The sequence below is a fragment of the Microcaecilia unicolor genome, chromosome 5 (genome assembly GCF_901765095.1).
Source record: "Microcaecilia unicolor chromosome 5, aMicUni1.1, whole genome shotgun sequence".
Lineage (NCBI taxonomy): Eukaryota > Metazoa > Chordata > Amphibia > Gymnophiona > Siphonopidae > Microcaecilia > Microcaecilia unicolor.
Window position 1 is genome coordinate 7,456,998 of NC_044035.1, and position 23,872 is coordinate 7,480,869.

The 23,872-nt window shown below is 46.7% G+C and overlaps 1 protein-coding gene across 1 annotated transcript in view; it reads right to left on the bottom strand.

The window, feature by feature from the left end:
• Positions 1–23,872, bottom strand: part of LOC115469884 (trichohyalin-like) — a 173,067-nt gene that overhangs the window by 133,480 nt on the left and 15,715 nt on the right. Inside the window, exons 4-5 of the mRNA XM_030202635.1 lie at positions 22,350–22,461; positions 17,944–17,994 (exon numbers count right to left, since the gene is read on the bottom strand). Of these exons, the coding sequence (XP_030058495.1) occupies positions 17,944–17,994; positions 22,350–22,461 (163 nt within the window). The remainder of the gene's footprint in view (positions 1–17,943; positions 17,995–22,349; positions 22,462–23,872) is intronic.

Genomic DNA, 23,872 nt, shown 5'->3' on the forward strand with positions numbered 1-23,872 from the left:
GAGCCACTATGACATCACAATAGGTTAAATCACTGCTCTATGTAATAAAAGTGAGCCAAATAGAGGGCATAAGTACATAAGTAATGCCACACTGGGAAAAGACCAAGGGTCCATCGAGCCCAGCATCCTGTCCACGACAGCGGCCAATCCAGGCCAAGGGCACCTGGCGAGCTTCCCAACGTACAAACATTCTATACATGTTATTCCCGGAATTGTGGATTTTTCCCAAGTCCATTTAGTAGCAGTTTATGGACTTGTCCTTTAGGAAACCGTCTAACCCCCTTTTAAACTCTGCTAAGCTAACCGCCTTCACCACGTTCTCCGGCAATGAATTCCAGAGTTTAATTATGCGTTGGGTGAAGAAACATTTTCTCCGATTTGTTTTAAATTTACTACACTGTAGTTTCATTGCATGTCCCCTAGTCCTAGTATTTTTGGAAAGCGTGGACAGACGCTTCACATCCACTTGTTCCACTCCACTCAAAAAAAAAGGAATGAGCAAAACAAAGAAAGAAGAAGTGAAACTGGACCACACTCAATCACACCAGAAGACCCAGAACACTCGACCCTCCTAAAAAAAACCACATCTCATCTTTTCTATGTCTTTGAACCTGCAAACTGCTATTCTCTTTACTAACTATAAGCCACATTGAACCTTCCACTAGGAAGCAGTGGCGTAGCCAAGGGTGGGCCCGGGTGGGCCCAGGCCCACCCACTTTGGGTTCAGGCCCATGCAGTAGCAGCACACCTATGATGCCCCACCAGCTGAAAACTTCCAACGACTGTCCCTCCTGCATACCTTGTAAATAGCAGATCTACGCCTGCAGCGAGCAGCAGCTGATAAATACTACTCACACCAGCCCCACAGCCTTCCCTCTGACGTATTCCTGCCTATGTGGAAATAGGAAGTTGCATCAGTGGGAAGGCTGTGGAGCCAACATGAGCAGTGTGTATTAGTTGCTGCTCGCTGCCAGTGAAAATCTGCTATGTAAAAGATATGCCGGAGAGGGGGGATGTTTGAGAGACCATATGACATGCAGGTGAGAGAAAGAGAGACCAAATCACTTGTGGAATGGGGCGGGATTCTTCTGCCCACCCATCTTGGGCCCAGGTCCACCAAAAATTGGGTGTCTGGTTACGCTCCTGCTAGGAAGGAAAATGTGGGGTACAAATGCAATTAAATAAATAGTAGCTTATGCAAGTAAATGATCTCTTAACAGAATACCAACTAGCAGGAAAATATGCACCAGGATTTGATGGTGCATGCTTTGGTGGTGGAGTTTGGGAGGAGGGACAAGGATGCCTGTAACAGGGGCGTAGCCAGACAACAGATTTTGGGTGGGCCTAGGTAAGAAGTGGGTGGGCACCAATTGTTCTCCCCTCCATCCCCCAACCACCACCCAAAAAATATCTCAGCTGGTGGGAAAACGCTTCTTTCCACCTTGGCAGTCTGCAGCAGGCATGCGCTGAAAACTGAGCATGCGCAGGTGCCGGTATCATGGAGAGTAGCGTTTTCGTTACCATCAGGGGGAAGTCTTCAGCTGGCCGAGCTTGGGATCCCACCAGCTACCACTAAACGTGTGCTACTGTTGGGTGGGCTTGAGCCCTAAGTGGGCGAGCCCCGGCCCACCCAGGCCCACCTGTGGCTACGCCACTGGCCTGTAAATAATAGAATTCTATCATTTACTCGCATTTGTGGATATTTCCCCCAGATAGTACTGGAAGTACCTTACAGCAAATATAAGTGCATTTCTGGCCACTTGTACTAGTATTTCTATAAATAAAAGTGGGTTCCTACTTTTTTAAATCTTTAGTATAGGCATCATAACCAGCGCATTTATTAGGAACCCTGCTACAGAATTATCCTTCACATGACCCCATGAATAATGGAAAAGGACCCTAAATCGAGGATTGGCTCAGTTCATCCTTGATTGGATGAAGCTAGCTGATAACCCATCTGGGACAAATGAACTTCTCTTTGCCTGAGCTGGACAGAACCAGGGGTTTACAGAAGTGAGCTCCATGAATTCAAAGTGCTACTTTTGCAAAAATATTTTAAACACTCTAAGTGGTTGCCCTATACTTGTTGCCAGTGAATCAGAGATGAATCAAACACACTGGTTATCTATTTAATCCACCTTATCTGTGGGAAGGTCACGCAGGAATGACTGATACATCAGGCAGGAATTCCATCTGTCTCTTTGATATCTTTTATAAGATTGTTCCAGTCTACAACCTCTCCAGCCTCATCGCCTTCTATCCTCCCTCCCTCCCAGTCCTTACCCGAATCTTACCATTCCTGTTAGAAAGCGTTTCTTCTGCTGAGCATCTGGACTAGCTTCTCATTCTCTCTCAGTATTCAGATCCTAGCAGGAAATGAACTTTTCCCTCTCACCCCTGATTCTTCCCATGGAATCACCGGCCATTTTCCAGAGGTTGGTAGATAAAGTTCTCCACCAACTCCAAAAGGCTTCCTTTCGTTCTTTATTCCCTTCATTTTGTGATACATTTGTACAATAGATTCAATTTTTTTTTTGTCTCAGCGTACATACCTCTTGCTTTTTAGGATCCAAATAATCAAAAGCTTTTTTTTTCCTACAAATGCTAAGCAGTATCCTTTGAATGCTTTCATACCTTTCACTGCATCAGCAAAATAACTAGCTAAAACTTTTGCGTACATAAGCGATCAGATATGTGGTTTCAAACCCAGAGTTGCTATCTTGGCCCAAAAGAAAGTGTCAGAGTCAGCTACAGTAAGTGTCTGTTCACTTTCCTCCAAGTGCAGGACAGCAACTAGACTTCTCTGCAGAATGGAGAACACCCTTTGATACATGTGCAGTGTGGAAGGAGTAAATGTAAATTGGTTGTTTGGACAAGATCTTGGAGGAAAAGTCCATAAAACATAATTTATTTATTTATTTATTACATTTGTATCCCACATTTTCCCACCTATTTGTAGGCTCAATGCGGCTTACATAGTACCGGAGAGACGTTTGCAGACTCCGGTGTAAACAAATACAAAGTGATGCTGTGGTAGGATAAAGTTCATGTGGCCCAGCCACACTAGAGAATCGTACAACGGAAGAGTTGTGTTATGTCCATTACGTACTTTAGTTTTGTTGTGTTGCAGGGATCGGGCATTTAAGTTGTTATTAAGGTGGACCTGGGGAAATCCACCACTTATCCCTGGGGGGACCTGGCATTGAACCTATCTACAGAGTCATCTAAATACTTCCATAGTATAAATGTGCAGGAGTCTGGCCTCTTTCAAATCGAAGGAAGTTATGGAACAAGAGAGCACTGGATGAAGGTGAAAGGAATAATTTAAGGAAATATTTCTTCACGGAAAGGCAGGTAGATATATGGAACAGCCTCCTAGCAGAGATGACGGAGGATGGTATCTGAATTTAAGAAGGCATGAGAGAGGCATAGAGGATCTCAAAAGAAGAGGAAAGGATTGTGGAGGGCAGACTTGTACGGTCTGTGCCAGAGCCGGTGGTTGGGAGGCGGGGCTGGTGGTTGGGAGGCGGGGATAGTGCTGGGCAGACTTATACGGTCTGTGCCAGAGCCGGTGGTTGGGAGGCGGGGCTGGTGGTTGGGAGGCGGGGATAGTGCTGGGCAGACTTATATGGTCTGTGCCCTGAAGAGGACAGGTACAAATCAAAGTAGGGTATACACAAAAAGTAGCAAATATGAGTTTATCTTGTTGGGCAGACTGGATGGACCGTGCAGGTCTTTTTCTGCCGTCATCTACTATGTTACTATGTAGGTTATTAGTTGGTATGGAGAGCCAGACTGGAAAGGCCGTTTGGTCTCCAGCTGCCGTCCTTTTCTCTGTTTCTGTGTTACCTTTTGATCTGGTTTGGCCACTGTTGGAAACAGCTTGAAGAACCTTCGACTGACCCAGTATGGCAATCCCATCTTCTTATGTCACTGAGTCACAGTTATAAAAATGGATTTGGGCTGAGCTCTTTGTGAACCTGGATAGAGCACCGCTCTGGAAGGACAACTGCCAATATGGGCGGATCAGAGCCAGCATGGAAAAGAAAGAACTGAGCTCGCTCGGCATTCATGAATTGCCAAAAAGTAGACAGTCGGCAGGTTTACATCCTCCTCTAGCAGCTTCCTACCATGGCCGCCTTTTGTCCAAGCTAAAGAACCCTAACCTTCTCAGCCTTTCCTCATAGAGAAGTCGTTCCATTCCCTTTATCATTTTCGTTGCCCTTCTCTGCACCTTCTCTAATTCCTTTATATCTTTTTTGAGCTGCGGCGACCAGAACTGGGCATAATATTCGAGGTGCGGTCGAACCATGGAGCGATACAATGGTATTATAACATCCTTGTGTTTGTTTTCCATCCCTTTCCTAATGATACCCAACATTCTGTGCGCTTTCTCAGCTGCCGCAGCACACTGAGCAGAAGTTTTCAACGTCTAATCCACGATGACTCCCAGATCCCTTTCTAGGTCTGTGACTCCTAACGCGGAACCTTGCACAGCATAGCTGTAATTCGGGTTCCTCTTTCCCACATGCATCACTTTGCACTTGTCAACATTGAACTTCATCTGCCACTTGCACGCCCAATCCCCCAGTCTCGCGAGGTCCTCCTGTAATCTTTCACACTCCTCCTGTGACTTGACGACCCTGAATAATTTTGTGTCATCTGCGAATTTAATTACCTCACTAGTTACTCCCATCTCTAGGTCTTCTACTGTAATAAAACTCACCCTCAATGTTCTGAGGACACTGACGTCAGTGAAGCCAAGCCCTGACTTCCTTCAAAAAGGTTCGAAGGTTCGTGGTGGTGAAGCCACCAAAATCGCTCCGGGCCCCGCCCTCGAGGGCGGAGCAATGGCAGAACAACGAAGGGGTTGGCAGGGAGGGAGGCAGGGAGGTGTGGGGGGGGGGGAATTGCTCCGGGCCCCGCCCTCGAGGGCGGAGCAATGGCAGAACAACGAAGGGGTTGGCAGGGAGGGAGGCAGGGAGGTGTGGGGGGGGGGAATTGCTCCAGGCCCCGCCCTCGAGGGCGGAGCAATGGCAGAACAATGAAGGGGTTGGCAGGGAGGGAGGGGGGGGGTGTTGGCGACGAACACCTTGCTAGCGCCTGTTTCATTTGATCTGAAACGGGCCTCTTTTACTAGTTTCTAAATATGTTAAAAAGCAGCGGTCCCAGCACAGAATAAACCCATCCAACTAAAGCACATTGGGGCACATTTCAAGTCATGAATAAAGGAAAAAAAAAAAGAGGAGGTATTTAAAAGGACAAACAAGAGGGCAGATGTAGGTATATAGTAATATAGTGGATGACGGCAGAAAAAGACCTGCATGGTCCATCCAGTCTGCCCAACAAGATAAACTCATATGTGTATACCTTACCTTGATTTGTACCTGCCTTTTTCAGGGCCCAGCAGTATTTCCCGCCTCCCAACCACCAGTCCCGCCTCCCCCCACCGGCTCTGGCACAGACCGTATAAGTCTGCCCTCCACTATCCTCGCCTCCCAACCACCAACCTCTCTTCCCCCACCTGCTTCGCCACCCAATTTCGGCTAAGCTTCTGAGGATCCATTCCTTCTGCACAGGATTCCTTTATGTTTATCCCACGCATGTTTGAATTCCGTTACCGTTTTCATCTCCACCACCTCCCGCAGGAGGGCATTCCAAGCATCCACCACCCTCTCCTTGAAAAAATACTTCCTGACATCTTTTTTGAGTCTGCCCCCCTTCAATCTCATTTCAAGGTTTGCCCCAGAGGTATCAATATCTTGCTATTTTCAGTGAGCAATCTGGAGCACATCTTGCCTACATCTGCCCCCGGAATCTTCCAGCATCTTTAAAGCATTCCTACAACACAAAGGTCATTCAAATAGTGTATGGGGTTCTTCCCTCCCCCCCCCCCCTTTACTGCTGGAAGCACAAAGCTGATTATGAATAATATTTGGCCGTAGCCATCATGGCGTGGACCGAGCCGCCTCTCTGAGTAATAAATAAATGTTCTAAATGTTTGCTCTCTGAGGTCTTTTCCTGAACTCAAATGTAAGTTATCTAAACAGTTGAAAAGAGATTTATAGTTACGGAGAGGGCCTCTCTGTCAGGCAAGGTTTTATGATATAGCAATAAATGGATGCAGGTGACTGTGGAATTTGTGGCTTTTAATGCTTTAATACTGCACTAAAGGAAACCCCATTATTAAGGTCTTAAAGGGTTAATGCAGAAATATCTGGTACAAATTGTCAGATTAAATAGCTGTTGCAGAGGTCACTCAGTTGCGGAAGGTTTTATTCATTCCATCCGTAAGGAAGGAGACGGACGAATGGCCAAAGGCCCTCCAGACGCCACAGGTCCACTCGGGAAACCAGTCTTATTGGCACATTCACCCCCTCCACCCCCACCCCCACATGCACCTGCTTCTGCCTCGCTCTGCTTTGGGCAGTTGCCACGCAAACGCTGGGCTTCTTTTTTTTACAGAAAGCAAATCGGTGATAGAGGCAGGTAAACAAGATTTGCAATGTATAGGCAGGATATGAAACAGCAATTAGAAAAGGTACAGAGAAGGGCGACGAAAATGATAAAGGGGATGGGACTACTACTACTACTACTATTTAGCATTTCTATAGCGCTACAAGGCGTACGCAGCGCTGCACAAACATAGAAGAAAGATAGTCCCTGCTCAAAGAGCTATGTAATAAAAGTGAGCCAAGTATAGGACAATCAAGCCATTGTGACATCACTGATGAGGTTGGCTCTTATTGGTGGCCTGAGGCATTATGACATCACAACATTAGCTCTGGTTACAAGAGACTACTAACCTACTATTTATCACTTCTATAGCACTACAAGGCGTATGCAGTGCTCAACAAACATAGAAGAAAGACAGTCCCTGCTCAAAGAGCTTACAATCTAGTAGACAAAAAATAAAGCAATCAAATCAATTAATGTGTACAGGAAGGAGGAGAGGAGGGTAGGTGGAGGCGAGTGGTTACAAGTGGTTACGAGTCAAAAGCAATGTTAAAGAGGTGGGCTTTCAGTCTAGATTTAAAGGTGGCCAAGGATGGGACAAGATGTAGGGGCTCAGGAAGTTTATTCCAGGCGTAGGGTGCAGCGAGACAGAAGGCGCGAAGTCTGGAGTTGGCAGTAGTGGAGAAGGGAACAGATAAGAAGGATTTATCCATGGAGCGGAGTGCACGGGAAGGGGTGTAGGGAAGGACGAGTGTGGAGAGATACTGGGGAGCAGCAGAGTGAATACATTTATAGGTTAGTAGAAGAAGTTTGAACAGGATGCGAAAACGGATAGGGAGCCAGTGAAGGATCTTGAGGAGAGGGGTAGTATGAGTAAAGCGACACTGGCGGAAGATGAGACGGGCAGCAGAGTTTTGAACCGACTGGAGAGGGGAGAGGTGACTAAGTGGGAGGCCAGCAAGAAGCAGATTGCAGTAGTCTAAATGAGAGGTGACAAGGGTGTGGATGAGGGTTTTGGTAGAGTGGTCGGAAAGAAAGGGGCGGATTTTACGGATGTTGTAAAGAAAGAAACGACAGGTCTTGGCAATCTGCTGGATATGAGCAGAGAAGGAGAGAGAAGAGTCAAAGATGACCCCAAGGTTTCGAGCTGAGGAGACAGGGAGAATGAGGGACGACTTCCCTATGAGGAAAGGCTATAGCGACTAGGGCTCTTCAACTTGGAGAAAAGATGGCTGAGAGGAGATATGATACAGGTCTATAAAATAATGAGTGGAATGGAACGGGTAGACGTGAATCGTTTGTTCACTCTTTCCAAAAATACTAGGACTAGGGGGCATGCGATGAAGATACATTGAGGGGCATAATCGAACGGGGCGTCCCCGCGAAGGGGCGGGGAACCCGTATTATCGAAACAAGATGGACGTCCATCTTTCGTTTCGATAATATGGTCAGGGATGCCCAAATCCTGAAATTTAGGTTGACCTTAGAGATGGTCGTCCACAGATTTTGGCGATAATGGAAATCGAGGACGCCCATCTCAGAAATGACCAAATCCAAGCCCTTTGGTCGTGGGAGGAGCCAGCATTCGTAGTGCACTGGTCCCCATCACATGTCAGGACACCAACCGTGCACCACAGGGGCACTGCAGTGGACTTCAGAAATTGCTCCCAGGGGCATAGCTCCCTTACCTTGGGTGCTGAGCCCCCTAAAACCCACTCCCTTGGAATGCCCTTCCACAAGAGGTGGTAGAGACAAAAACTAACAACATTCAAGAATGCATGCGATAAACGTAATAAAGGATTACTATACAGAAAGAGAATGAAATCAAAAGTGTCACAAAATACCTAGCCACCCACCTGGGGTTACCCATGGCCACTTAGAGGGTCTATCCTCAGCACAGCTCAGGTCCGCCTGCACCTGCCGCTTATGCTCCACACTAGCACCCTCCTCCCACCGATTGGGTCACAACTGCTTCTGAGCGAGTCTCCCGTTCTCAAATTATCCCCCGTGATTTCTTGGTTACTGGAGGCCACATTCCCAGTGGTTCCACAGTTCCCAGAAAGCACTCACAGACCCAACACACAACCACCAGGACTCTTTATCAGTCCAGACAGGCAGAGTCAATAAACAATTATTTATTGTCTTAAAAATGAACAAAGAACAAAATAGTGCAATTAGCAAACAATAACAGCTTTACAACAAAGAAACACCACCTGCTGGCCAAATAGGAGAAATACACTTCAGGACATAATCAAGGCAGGTCAATATCCAATACATTTTACAGCCTTAACCCATTAGTGTCCAATGTTCCCATAATAAGCCGTATGGGAACACTGGGCACTAATGGGTTAAAACACACAGGCCCCCTACTACTGAAGGCGCGCTCATGTTTTTAGCGCACACTAAAATTGTGAGCACGCTAAACGTTAGAGACACCAATGCATTCCTATGGGTGTCTCTTACGATTAGCGCGCCCACTAAAAACGTGAGTGCGCCTTAGTAAAAGAGGGCCACTGTTTCTTCACAAAAAGTTAGCTGTGTTTATGCAGCAAGTTCAGTAGTTGAGAAGTACGGTTAATTGCACACAGTATTCGAGGTGCGGTCGCATCATGGAGCGATACAAAGGCATTATAGCATCCTCATTTTTGTTTTCCATTCCTTTCCTAATAATACCTAACATTCTATTTGCTTTCTTAGCCGCAGCAGCACACTGAGCAGAAGGTTTCAACGTATCATCAACGACGACACCTAGATCCCTTTCTTGGTCCGTGACTCCTAACGTGGAACCTTGCAAGACGTAACTATAGCTCGGGTTCCTCTTTCCCACATTAAGTTCTTTTGAATGTCTATACTTATTTATTTAAGCATTTATATACTGCCTAGACCTAAACGGTTTAACAATTTTCATTACAGGTACTGGCACTGTCCCTAATGGGTTCAGAATCTAAGTAGTATGTTGCACCTGGAGCACTGGAGGGCTAAGTGAGTTGCCCTGAGTCACACAGAGCTGCAGACAGAATTGAACCCGGATCCCCAGGATCTCAACCCACTGCCGACCGTTAGGCAGCAGTGGGAATCAAACCCAATTCTCCAGGTCCACAACCCGCTGCACTAACCATTAGGCCACTCCTCCTCTAAGTGCATCACTCTGCATTAAGTGTTATCTGCCAAACATTAATCCATTCTTTTAATTTTTGTAGATTCCATCTCACGTTGTCTACTCCCTTTGGCGTGTCCACTCTATTACAAACTAGTAAAAAAGCCCCGTTTCTGATGCAAATGAAACGGGGGCTAGCAAGGTTTTCTTCTGTGTGCATGTGGGAGTGCCTGTGCTCTCTGTCCTCTCTGTCCCCTCCCCCCTCGGAGTCAAGTCCTTCAGGGTTAAGTTTCCTGCTGTGTTTGTGTTACAGAGATAGTGAGGGCTTCTGCCCTCTCTCCCCTCCCCCCTCTGAGTCCTTCACTGTTACAGAGAGAGCGATTTGATTTCGTGCTTTGCTGTGTTTTCCTTCACTGTTTGTGTTACAGAGAGAGCGAGGGCGGGGCAGACACTCATGGGGAAACCGGATATCTCTCCCCCTTCACACTTCCAGCTGGAGGCTTCATTTAGAACGTTGGTGGTGCCTTTTATATATAGAGATATTCATGTGATTCGTAAATAGACAATTCTTTTTCCTTTTAACCCTCTGGCAACGTCGCTGACAAACATATTGAATAGAATTGGCCCCGATACTGATCCATGAGGAACTCTGCTACTCATCTTCCATTTACTACCAACCATTGCCACGTATCAGTCAACCAATTTCTGATCCGGTTTACCACCTGAAGTCCCATCCCCAAGCCACTCGGTTTACTTATAAGCCTCTTATGAAGAACAGTATCAAAGTCTTTGCTGAAAATTAAATAAACCACATCCAGTTCTTTTGTCACCCAGACAAAGAAGTCAATGAGATTTATTTGACACGATTTGCCTTTGGTAAAGCCACTCCATACTACAAATCCCAGGGCAAGCAGTTGCTTCTCATGTCTGTCTCAATAACAGACTATGAACTTTTCCTCCAGGAATTTGTCCAAACCTTTTTTAAACCCAGATACACTAACCGCTGTTACCGCATCCTCCGGCAAAGAGTTCCAGAGCTTAACTATTCGTCGAGTGAAAAAATATTTCCTCCTATTTATTTTAAAAGTATTTCCGTGTAGCTTCCTTGAGTGTCCCCTAGTCTTTGTACTTTTGGAATGAGTAAAAAATTCACTTCTACTCGTTCTACACCACTCAGGATTTTGTAGACCTCAATCATATCTCTCCTCATCCGTCTCTTTTCCAAGCTGAAGAGCCCTAACCTCTTTAGCCTTTCCCCATACGAGAGGAGTTCCATCCCCTTTATCATTTTGGTCGCTTTTCTTTGAACCTTTTCTAATTCCACCATATCTTTTTTGAGATACGGCGACCAGAACTGAGCACAATACTCAAGGTGCGGACAAAGGCGATACAATGACATTATAGTATTTTCGGTCTTATTCACCATCCCTTTCCTAATAATTCCTAGCATCCTGTTTGCTTTTTTGGCTGCCGCCACCACCACACACTGAGCAGAAGATTTCAGCGTACATTATCTGCAACAACACCTAGATCTTTTTCTTGAGTGCTGACCCCCAAGGTGGACCCTATGATGAAGGATGTTAAATGGAAACGGTGCAAAGAAAAGCTACGAGAATGGTATGGGATTTGCGTTACAAGACGTATGAGGAGAGGCTTGCGGACCTGAACATGTATACCCTGGAGGAAAGGAGAAACAGGGGTGATATGATACAGACGTTCAAATATCTGAAAGGTATTAATCCGCAAACAAATCTTTTCCGGAGATGGGAAGGCGGTAGAACGAGAGGACATGAAACGAGATTGAAGGGGGGCAGACTCAAGAAAAATGTCAGGAAGTATTTTTTCATGGTGAGAGTGGTGGATGCTTGGAATGCCCTCCCGCGGGAGGTGGTGGAGAGGAAAACGGTAACGGAATTCAAACATGCGTGGGATAAACATAAAGGAATCCTGTTCAGAAGGAAGGGATCCTCAGGAGCTTAGCCGAGATTGGGTGGCAGAGCCAGTGGTGGGAGGCGGGACTGGTGGTTGGGAGGCGGGGATAGTGCTGGGCAGACTTACACGGTCTGTGCCCTGAAAGGACAGGTACAAATCAAGGTAAGGTATACACAAAAAGTAGCACATGTGAGTTTATCTTGTTGGGCAGACTGGATGGACCGTGCAGGTCTTTTTCTGCCGTCATCTACTATGTTACTATGATTCAGATTATTCTTTCCAACGTGCATCATCTTTCATTTGTCTACATTAAATTTCATCTGCCGTTTGGACGCCCAGTCTTCCAATTTCCTAAGGTCTTCCTGCAATATTTCACAGTCCGCAAGTGTTTTAACAATTTTGAATAATGTCTATTCAGAGTTTAGAATACAAAATAGAAATGCGATTTTACAATCTGGCATTTAAAAAATAAACCAGTGTCTCTGGGAATGCTCACGAGTTAATGTTTATTTTGTGTTATGGAGTCAGAAATGGAAAGGGAGAAAGGAGTGTTCCATATTATCTTGATGTCTGTTCTACTGGCATTTTCTTAACTGGTTCTTCATGTGTTCCAAATTTTGTTTTATCTCTATCTTGCACATCAGAAGGATCTTTTTTGTGTTACGTTTCTGTGTGCGGACTCCAGACACAAATAAAATTAAAGGAAAAAAGAAATGTCTAAGACCTCCGAGACCTTAGAAAAGGCTCGAAAAACTGTTCAATATGATTTGACTGTGACCGCTCAATCCCTTAAATTATAGAAAGAATTGCTTTCCTTTCTTAGCAGAGAAAATATTGTTCTTCAGAGACAGCTTGAAAAATAAAATGAAGACTATTGGCGCGGAAGGCACCCTTAAGGGGTCTTCGCAAAAGGAATTACAGCTCTTTTAGTGAAAACGTTAAAAGTGAGGTTTGACGCTAGCCTTCAGAATGAAAAGAGGTACAAAACTGAAAACTCAAAGAATACAATCTTGAACTGGTTTTCTTCTTGCCCTATTTTTAAAAAATTTTTTTTGTTACATTTGTACCCCACGCTGCTTTCCCACTCATGGCAGGCTCAATGCGGCTTACATGGGGCAATGGAGGGTTAAGTGACTTGCCCAGAGTCACAAGGAGCTGCCTGTGCCTGAAGTGGGAATCGAACTCAGTTCCTCAGTTCCCCAGGACCAAAGTCCACCACCCTAACCACTAGGCCACTCCTCCACTGTTGCTACTATTGGAGATTCTACATGGAATGTTGCTATTCCACTAGCAACATTCCATGTAGAAGTCGGCCCTTGCAGATCACCAATGTGGCCGCGCAGGCTTCTGCTTCTGTGAGTCTGATGTCCTGCACGTACGTCAGACTCACAGAAACAGAAGCCTGTGCAGCCTTCTACATGGAATGTTGCTAGTGGAATAGCAACATTCCATGTAGAATCTCCAATAGTAGCAACATTCCATGTAGAATCTCCAATAGTATCTATTTTGTTTTTGTTACATTTGTACCCTGCGCTTTCCCACTCATGGCAGTCTCAATGCGGCTTACATGGGGCAATGGAGGGTTAAGTGACTTGCCCAGTGTCACAAGGAGCTGCCTGTGCCTGAAGTGGGAATCCAACTCAGTTCCTCAGTTCCCCAGGACCAAAGTCCACCACCCTAACCACTAGGCCACTCCTCCACTGTTGTTACTATTTGAGATTCTACATGGAATGTTGCTATTCCACTACAAGTCGGCCCTTGCAGATCACCAATGTGGCCGCGCAGGCTTCTGCTTCTGTGAGTCTGACGTCCTGCACGTATGTGCAGGACGTCAGACTCACAGAAACAGAAGCCTGCGCAGCCTTCTACATGGAATGTTGCTAGTGGAATAGCAACATTCCATGTAGAATCTCCAATAGTAGCAACATTCCATGTAGAATCTCCAATAGTATCTATTTTGTTACATTTGTACCCTGCGCTTTCCCACTCATGGCAGGCTCAATGCAGCTTACATGGGGCAATGGAGGGTTAAGTGACTTGCCCAGAGTCACAAGGAGCTGCCTGTGCCTGAAGTGGGAATTGAACTCAGTTCCTCAGTTCCCCAGGACCAAAGTCCACCACCCTAACCACTAGGCCACTCCTCCACTCTATGTCTAATCTCTCAGATAGTGAAAAACTATTACAAACATTGGAAGGCTGAGTTCCTCAAAGTGAAGTCGTTAGCTCTCCCTACACCCAAACTAAATAAATTCTCTCTGGAACCCCAGCCTGAATTTTTAGATTTATATTTATTGGGATTTATTAACTGCCTTTATGAAGAGATTCCCCCTGGGTCTACTAAGCGGATGCAAAATGATGAGGTGTCCTAGGCGAATCTTCAGCCTTGCACTCCTCCCCACACTCAAGTAACTTCAAGGCCCCTAGCAGCCCCCTGAGATTTTGATAAATCCAACAATCAAGATCAGCTGAATTCCACTCCTCCCAGAACCATCCTGGAAACAGTATAGGGTCTGCAGCAGTGATTTCATTGGGCAGGATCAGGAACTACAATTCTCACAATGCTTTGGAATGGAAGTTGAAAACCAGGACTGACCAAAAAAGTCTCCAGACTGGAACTAGGTAACTTGGCATCTCTGAGGTAGCCAATGCAGGACTATAAGCAAAGGAGTCGACTTGACCCAGCTTTTGCTACCCATGTGAGATTAGATGTGACAATGGGGTAAACCAAATTTTACAAATAAATATATTTCTCCCATACTGTGAAATTTGACCATATGTCTTACATAAGTACATAAGCACCGCCATACTGGGAAAGACCAAGGGTCCATCAAGCCCAGCATACTGTCTCCGACAGCGGCCAATCCAGGCTTCAAAAACCCGGCACCCCCCCCCCCCCCCCCCCAAAATGAATAATGTTCAATGGACTTTTCCCTCAGGAATCTGTCCAAACCCCCTTTAAATTCTGTAAGGCCAGCTGCTGTCACTACATTCTCCGCCAATGAGTTCCAGAGTCTAACTACACCCTGAGTAAAGAAAAACGTTCTCCTATTTGTTTTAAATCTATCATATTCTAGCTTCATCTTGTGTCCCCTGGTTTTGTTGTTGTTTGAAAGTGTAAACAAACGCTTCACATCTGTCCGCTCTACTCCGCTCATTATCTTGTAGACTTCTATGATATCACCCCTCAGCCGCCTTTTCTCCAAGCTGAAGAGCCCTAACCTTCTCAGCCTTTATATTTCATTTGACTCCAAGGATGGATTGTGAACAAACATCAGCCCAGCATGAGGATCCTGTCCCTAGCCCCTCCTCCTCTCCCCTCAGTCTCTCTCTCCTTCCTCCCACTCTCCTAACTTTGCCCTCCTCTCCCCTCAGGCTCTCTCTCCTTCCTCCTTACTGTTTTCATCTCCACCACCTCCCACGGGAGGACATTCCAGGTATCTCCCACCCTCTCCGTGAAAAAGAGCTTCCTGACGTTATTCCCTCTGCAAAATAAATTCATGTCCTCTAGTTCTACTACCTTCCTATCTCTGGAAAAGGTTTGCAAATATTTGAACATCTGTATCATATCACCCCTGTCTCTCCTTTCCTCAAGTCTCTATTCATACCACACAAACTCCATACCATTTGGGGGGTATTTGTGGTATGGATGGAGCATGGTTTGTGCATGCCAAAATATACACATACATTCCCTATTTTACATTTTCAACATTGGCTTTTATACCTTCCCTGAGTCATGCACAAGTGCCAGTTTGAAGGCCCCCAACACCTCCTCTTGATATAGAGAGCAAGACTCCTCTCTTCCAATGGTCCCCCTGACATGAAGTGCAAGACCCATCACCTCACCCCCGACATGAAGAGCAGGACCCTCACCCCCTAGACCCTATCAACAAGCTGTTATTTGGGAACTGGACTCCTAGTGGTAGCACCAAAACTACTGCCAAGGGTCAGAGGCACCTTTTTGAACCCAGACACCTACAGAGCAGGAGCGACTGACAGTTTCTCCTGCTCCCATTTGACCACCAGAGAATCCCCGGTAGCTACGGTGGTGTCAAGAAATGGGGCCAGAGAATCCCCGGTAGCTACGGTGGTGTCAAGAAATGGGGAGAGATGGTTTCTGGGGGGGTGTTTGGGAAGGGTGAGAACTTTGCTCCATTTCAAAGAGGGATGTCAAGGGAGTCAGGAGGTTGGCAAGTCTTGCTCTTAATGTCAGTGAGTGTTCCTATTGTTGCTCTTTATGTTGGAGAAAGGGGTGTCAGGGGGATGGAAATAATATCAACTGCTGTTAGAAGAGAAATTTTGGAGAAAAAATTGAGAGATGTCCATGTCAGTAGTTTAAGTGTGAAGTGGCTACTTAGGATCCAAGCAGAAAGAAACTGTTACCCTTGGCACTCAAAAACCTCAAACAAGATCAAAAAGATTAATAATAACCTCCACCACACTTTCCACCAGTGTGAAAATGACCTTGAGCCAACCTATCCAGGTCCCTGTTCTCAGACCATTGTGCACTCAGGGTGAGGAAATATGAGTTAATCTTTCATACTAGCACAGTACCTCCAGTTACAAGTGCGTCTTCTTTGTCCACTTTATACTTGGTTTAACTTTATTTCTCCAGCTTGTTACAACAAAGAATAACTTTCCCAGCAGGCAGAGCGCTATGTAAATGAACTCAGCTCCTTCTCTGGTGGAGCTGGGAAATATGCAAATTAGGTTGCTTTAGCAATTAGCCCTTGTCACAAACAGCTGACCTTAATGGGGATTTATAGGTCAATATCCAAAAAAACAAGACTGACTCATCCTCTTTTCCATTGGCAGTTCCTCTCAGGCTGTGGGGCGCCTCTTTCTTACTCCTTTCATATGCTCCAGTGGGGAACTGGCACTTCCCTCCCCATTCTTCTCTGTGCCACTCAGCTGGCTAATCCCTGGGTCATGTGGTTAGGCTGCTTGTGACCATAACTCTACCCAGTCTTCCTCTGTGCACAACTAGCAGGTTTTGCCATAGAGTATTCTCCCCGCCCCCAATCTTTAAAGAGACACACACACTCTGTTCCTTTAAACGCCAGCTGAGTCAGCACTTTCTCCTCATGGGCTCCCTAACTGTCCTGGGCAGGCTCTGTTCCCTGTTGCACTGTATTAATGTTTCAGTAATATGAAGTTTTGGAGTTTATGGGGACCTACATGGACCCCATAATAAGTGACAGTAGATAAAGCCAGGATGGTCTATTCAGTCTCCCAGTAACATGTTTAGGATTGCAACAGCTACTCTCTACAGGCCAGCCCGTTCCTTCTGCCTCCAGTCCGGCCACTGCTTCAGTAGAACACTGCCATTTACTTGCTAAAGTGCTGCATGTAGGTGCATTTATACCTGACGTAAACATGAAATAAGTGGGCGACTAAACATTGGTGTCCAAATGGGTTACCATATGGCTCCAGAAAAAGGAGGACGGATTGAGCCAGCCGGGTTTTACTTCCATTGCTTTGAAAGCAATGGAAGTAAAACCCGGCTGGCTCAATTACTTCCATTGAAAGCAATTGCTTTCCATGGAAAGCAATGGAAGTAAAACCCGGCTGGCTCAATCCGTCCTCCTTTTTCTGGAGCCATATGGTAACCCTACCAAATGGCAACTTCCACTAGTATTCTATGAGGACTCTGGGCACCCTGGAATTGCTGCTCTATAGGGCCGCCGAGAGACTAAGCTGGGCCCGGGGCAAGGCCACCCCCCACCCCACTGACGCCACCTTCACCCCCTCGCAGACTCCCTTGCCGCCGCCCTCGGCTCCGTCCACCATCGGGCCCCCTGCATTAAAATCGGCAGTTCCTCAGCTGAGCTCCGTTTGGAAAGGCAGATCGCCTCCCTTCGGGCCTTCCCTCACTGAGTCCTGCCCTTGTCTGATGTAACTTCCGGTTTCCGGAAGGGCAGGTCATAGGGAGGGCCCGAAGGGAGGCGATCTGCCTTTCCAAATGGAGCTCAGCTGAGGCGCTGCCGATTTTAATGCAGAGGGCCCGGTAGCGGATGGAGCCGAGGGCAGGCAGGTGAGACTGGGAACTGCAGCGCCGGCGGCCTGACCCTAGCGCCAGGCCTGGGAAATTTTGTCCCCTCTGCCCCCCCCCCCCTCACGGCAGCCCTGCTGCTCTAGAATTTGCACTCAGCGTGCTGCCATTTACCATCCTTTATAGAATCAGCCCCTATGTAGTCTAAAGACGTTTACTCGTGTGAAATCCAATGAATACAACCAAAGACTTTATAGATGGCGACAGTGAGCAGGTATTAGCAAACTGAAACACTGGCTATCAAGAGTTTTGTATTAAACCCATGCAAGTCATATTTCTCTTTCCCAGCTACTACTAACTTCAGCTGAGTTGTCCCCTTTCACTCTTTCCACACACAGTTATTGTATTTTAGAAACAGAGCCCACACTTTCTCCCAGTAAGACATGAGGAAACAAACATTTCCACCTACATTTTCCTGGCATGCTGGAGCTCTGAGATCGCCTTTTCCGCTGCTTCATTCCTGTAAAAATGTCAAATAACACCTGTTTATTAGGATACTGTATCACTGAGTGTCCTGGAGTATCTCCTGTCTGTCACCAAACTACTCCTTGGGCTTATGCCTTGGAAAGATTGCAGGACAGTACTAGGGAAGGCACTGTTCCAGTGGCAAAGCCAGAAGACCATTTTTGGGGGGTCCCAAAGATGGACTGAGTGGGGCCAGGCATTCTCTCCCCGGTCTATAAAATATTGAGTGGAGTTGAACGGGTAGATGTGAAGTGTCTGTTTATGCTTTCCAAAAATACTAAGACTAGGAGGCATGCGATGAAACTACAAAGTAGTAAATTTAAAATGAATCGGAGCAAATATTTCTTCACTCAATGTGTAATTAAACTCTGGAATTCGTTGCCAGAGAATGTGGTAAAGGTGGTTAGCTTAGTGGAGTTTAAAAAGGGTCTGGATGGCTTCCTAAAGGAAAAGTCCATAGACCATTATTAAATTGACTTGGGTAAAATCTACTGCTTATTTCTAGGATAAGCAGCATACTACTACTACTACTTAACATTTCTAGAGCGCTACTAGGGTTACGCAGCGCTGTACAAATTCACAAAGAAGGACGGTCCCTGCTCAAAGGAGCTTACAATCTAAAGAACGAAATGTCAAGTTGGGCAGTCTAGATTTCCTGGGTAGAGGTGTAGAGGTTAGGTGCCGAAGGCGACATTGAAGAGGTGGGTCTCCCACTTAGCCACCTATCCCCCCTTCAGTCCATTCAGAACTCTGCTGCACGTCTTATCTTCCGCCTGAACCGCTACACTCATATCACCCCTCTCCTCAAGTCACTTCATTGGCTTCCGATCAGATACCGAATTCAATTCAAGCTTCTGCTACTAACCTACAAATGTACTCGATCTGCAGCCCCTCCTTACCTCTCAACCCTCATCTCCCCTTACGTTCCTACCCGTAACCTCCGCTCTCAAGACAAATCCCTCCTTTCAGTACCCTTCTCCACCACCGCCAACTCCAGGCTCCGCCCTTTCTGCCTCGCCTCACCCCACACGTGGAACAAACTCCCCGAGCCCATATGCCAGGCCCCCTCCCTGCCCATCTTCAAATCTCTGCTTAAAACCCACCTCTTCAACGTCGCCTTCGGCACCTAACCTCTACACCTCTACCCAGGAAATCTAGACTGCCCAACTTGACATTTCGTTCTTTAGATTGTAAGCTCCTTTGAGCAGGGACCATCCTTCTTTATTTTGTACAGCGCTGCGTAACCCTAGTAGCGCTCTAGAAATGTTAAGTAGTAGTAGTAGATTTGAAGATGGGGAGGGAGGGGGCCTGACGTATGGGCTCGGGGAGTTTGTTCCACGCGTGGGGTGAGGCAAGGCAGAAAGGGCGGAGCCTGGAGTTGGTGGTGGTGGAGAAGGGTACTGAAAGGAGGGATTTGTCTTGAGAGCGGAGGTTACGGGTAGGAACGTAAGGGGAGATGAGGGTTGAGAGGTAAGGAGGGGCTGTAGATCGAGTACATTTGTAGGTTAGTAGCAGAAGCTTGAATTGAATGCGGTACCTGATCGGAAGCCAATGAAGTGACTTGAGGAGAGGGGTGATGTGAGTGTATCGGTTCAGGCGGAAGATAAGACGTGCAGCAGAGTTCTGAACGGACTGAAGGGGGGATAGGTGGCTAAGTGGGAGACCAGTGAGGAGTAGGTTGCAGTAGTCAAGGCGAGAGGTAACGAGAGAGTGGATGAGAGTTCGGGTGGTGTGCTCAGAGAGGAAAGGGCGGATTTTGCTAATGTTATAGAGGAAGAAGCGACAGGTCTTGGCTATCTGCTGGATGTGCGCAGAGAAGGAGAGGGAGGAGTCGAAGATGACACCGAGGTTGCGGGCAGATGAGACAGGGACGATGAGGGTGTTATCAACTGAGATAGAGAGTGGAGGTAGAGGAGAAGTGGGTTTGGGTGGGAAGACAAGAAGTTCGGTCTTGGCCATGTTCAGTTTCAGGTAGCGGTTTGTACTGTTTCAGGATCTTGCCAGGTACCTGTAACCTGGATTGGCCACTGTTGGAAACAGGATGCTGGGCTTGATGGACCTTTGGTCTGTCCCACTATGGCAATACTTATGTACTTGGGATTCTGAATGGAATCTTGCTACTCTTTGAGGTTCTAAATGGAATGTTGCTACACTTTGAAATTCTGCATGGAATCTTGTTATTCTTTAGAATTCTAGAATCTTGCTATTCTTTGAGGTTCTATATGGAATGTTGCTACACTTTGAAATTCTGCATGGAATCTTGTTATTCTTTAGAATTCTAGAATCTTGCTACTCTTTGGGGTTCTACATGGAATGTTGCTACTATTTGGGTTTCTGCCAGGTACTTGTAACCTGGATTGGCCACTGTTGGAAACAGGATGCTGGGCTTGATGGACCTTCGGTCTGTCCCAGTGTGGCAATACTTATGTACTTATGTCATCACTGCCTCATTATAATATACCTTTTCTGGTGGGAATTCCAAGCTCCGCCAGCAGAAGACGTCTCCTGTGTGAGTCCCGCCTGTGCTGCCAGAGCAGCACTCAAGTTGGCAGTGCACTTCAGCCGTCGACGTTGGCACTCCTACACATGCTCAGTTCAGTCACTGAACTGAGCATGAGCAAGAGAGCTGGAACTGGTTGCCAAAGCGCACCTGCTGACTTAAGTGCTGCACAGACAGCACAGGCAGGACTTGCCCAGAAGATGTCTTCGGCTGGCAGGGCTTAGCATCCTCACCGGCCATTAAACCATAGGGGCCAGAGACGAAGATGAGGGGGCCAAGTCCCGAGGCACCCCTCCCCCCATGGCTACACTACTGCACTGCACTGTTGGAGGCGCTGTCCTTCCAGTGCTGCCTTAGAAGATGAAGAGCTGGAGGCTCTGCCAAGCAAAGTACTAAATGTATTTATTTGAAAGGATTTATAATGAGAAATCAATACTGATATTTACTGCTTCCATTTTTTCCCAATTTTCAAAAAGGAAGTATGTTCATGCTTTCCTTTTGAAAACTGGCCTGGACAAAATATTCGCAGAGATTTGCAGCTGCTTCTATAGGAATTTTACCAGGGGGAAAGTATACATATATATATATAATTTAAAATATTTATTGTCTACAGCTCTGGACAGAACACATGAAAACATACATAAAGATTAATAAAAACAAACAAAAATGAGTAATAATCATTCATAAAATTGCCTGTAAAAATACTTCACATCAAGGTTTCAGTCATATCAAAAGGCTTTTGACAATAAAAGAGTTTTAAAATTCTTCTTAAAAGTGTCCAAAAGCTAACACAACCCCAGGAACATCTCCTTCAGTCCGGTGTATGCAAGCTGCTGATCCCCAGGCCGACTTTTAGCCTGGCAAAAAGAGGGGCAAGTATTCAGTTTACCTGGTTAATCAGCACAGTAATAAGCAGCATTAGAAAACCAGTCTTAGGATGCCTGCAGTTTTCCAGTGCTCCCCCTGCAAATTTTAAATCAGCATCCCTCCTCTCCCTCCCCCACCTCGTATCCCTCCCTTCCCCATCACACCTGCTGCTGCCACAAACCTGCTTCCACCTGGACCTGGAACAAAATCAGCATGATGCAGGGCCTTGTTCCACAGGTGCCACGCCCTGCCCCACCCCCTCTAACTTTCTGACAGAGACACCAGGATATGGCAGGGCTTAAGCACGGTCCTCGCCCCACCAGGATAAGCAAGGTAAGCATTTGGGGAGGGGAGGTGTCCTCTGTTCCTGCCTGCGCCTCTTTTCACACTTACCATCAACCAGTGGCGTAGCTACGTGGGGCCACGGGGGCCTGGGCCCCCGTAGATTTGGCCTGGACCTCCCTGCCGATGACCCTCTCGACCCCCCCCTCCTGCCAATGACCCTCTCAACCCCCCCTCCGGCCGCCAACCCTTCCCCGTTGTCGCCGTGGGCTACCTTTGCTGGCAGGGGACCCCAATCCACGCCAGCCGAGGTCCTCTTCTCCCCGCGAAGGCTTTGTTCTGTTTCTGACACCCATGGTGACAACAGCGGTGGCGGGCGAGGTTCGTCAGCGGCGGGGGTCGAGGGGGTCGGCGGCGGGAGGGACGGTCAAGAGGGTCGTCGGCAGGGGTCGTCAAAGTTGGTGGTGGTGGCGGCGGCAGGAGGGTCGGCAGTGGCGGGGGGGGGGGGGGGGGCTAAAATGTGCCCCTCACCTCGGGCTCTGGACCCCCCTCCCGCCAAAGTCTGGCTACGTCCCTGCCATCAACATGTTGTACCTGCACTAGTTGTATCACAGGGATCAGCATAAAAACAAATAATATTTTCCAAGCCTGCACCCAGCATTCAAAGCTTTCTGAATTTATAAGATGGACTTTATCATTACCGTTCATCCTGTATCCTTGTCAGCAAGGTGAAGTAGGGAATCCGTGTGACCTCCTCGGATGGCTGTGAGCATATGGCTGAGTTCCCAGTAAAGCGTGGACTGTAAACAGCGGCTACAGAGACACAGCAAGCAGCAAACAGTCACATCTCTGTCAGGAACAGCTAAGTTCAAGGTTCTTTATATCTGACATACCGCACTACAGTCGAGCCATCCAGGCAGTTACAATACAACCAAAAGACAGAAAAGTAACTGTGAAATATGATTTATATATAGGAAAGAGAAGGAAAAGAAAAGCACCAGGGCTGCCGAGAGACACAGCTGGGCCTGGGGCAAGACTGGTCCCCCCACCAAGACCTCCCCAAACACACACTCGTGACACCCCTCACATTCAGGCCCTGCCCTCTTGCCTTCCTCGGTCTGTCGCAAGGAGTACATAAGTACATAAATATTGCCATACTGGGACAGACCAAAGGTCCATCGAGCCCAGCATCCTGTTTCCAACAGTGGCCAATCCAGCTCACAAATACCTGGCAAGATCCCCCGCAAAAAAGTTCAAATCATTTTATGCTGCATATCCCAGAAATAAGCAGTGGATTTTCCCCAAGTCACTTTAATAATGGTCTATGGACTTTTTTTCTTCAGGAAGCCGTAAAGACCTTTTTAAAACCCCACTAAGCTAACCACCTTTACCACATTCTCTGGCAACGAATTCCAGAATTTAATTGCACGTTGAGTGAAGAAAAATTTTCCCCGATTCGTTTTACATTTACTACATTGTAGCTTCATCGCATGCCCCCTAGTCCTATTATTTTTGGAAAGCGTAAACAGACGCTTCACATCTATCCGTTCAACTCCACTCATTATTTTATAGACCTCTATCATATCTCCCATCAGCTGCCTTTTCTCCAAGTTGAAAAGCCCTAGCTGCTTTAGCCTTTCCTCACTCAACGTGTAATTCAACTCTGGAATTGCCAGAGAATGTGGTAAAGGCAGTTAGCTTAGCAGGGTTTAAAAAAGGTTTGGATGGCTTGCTAAAGGAAAAGTCCACAGAACATTATTAAAGTGACTTGTGGAAAATCCACTGCTTATTTCTGGGATAAGCAACATAATCTGGGATCTTGCCAAGTATTTGTGACCTGGATTGGCCACTGTTGGAAACAGGATACTAGGCTTGATGGACCTTTGGTCTGTCCCAGTATGGCAATACTTATGTACTTATGACTGAAGCAGACAGTTCTACTCGTGGTGCTCTGTCCTAGAGGAGGCTACATGCCATGATTATAAAGGGCAAAGAGATTCTTGTAGCTCTCAGTGCAGGACATCCCATCCTGGCGAGCACTACAAGGAGAGCCAAAAGAACTTTAACGATTTCAAATCACAGAGGAGTCAGTGAGACAGAGAGTTCCTGAGATGCATCTTTCCCTGCGAGATCGTCAGCCCCATTTCTGTACATCCAGATAGATATGAGACAGAAGTCTCTCTACATACAAAGCAAGGTCCCTGCATTTATCAGAACTACTACA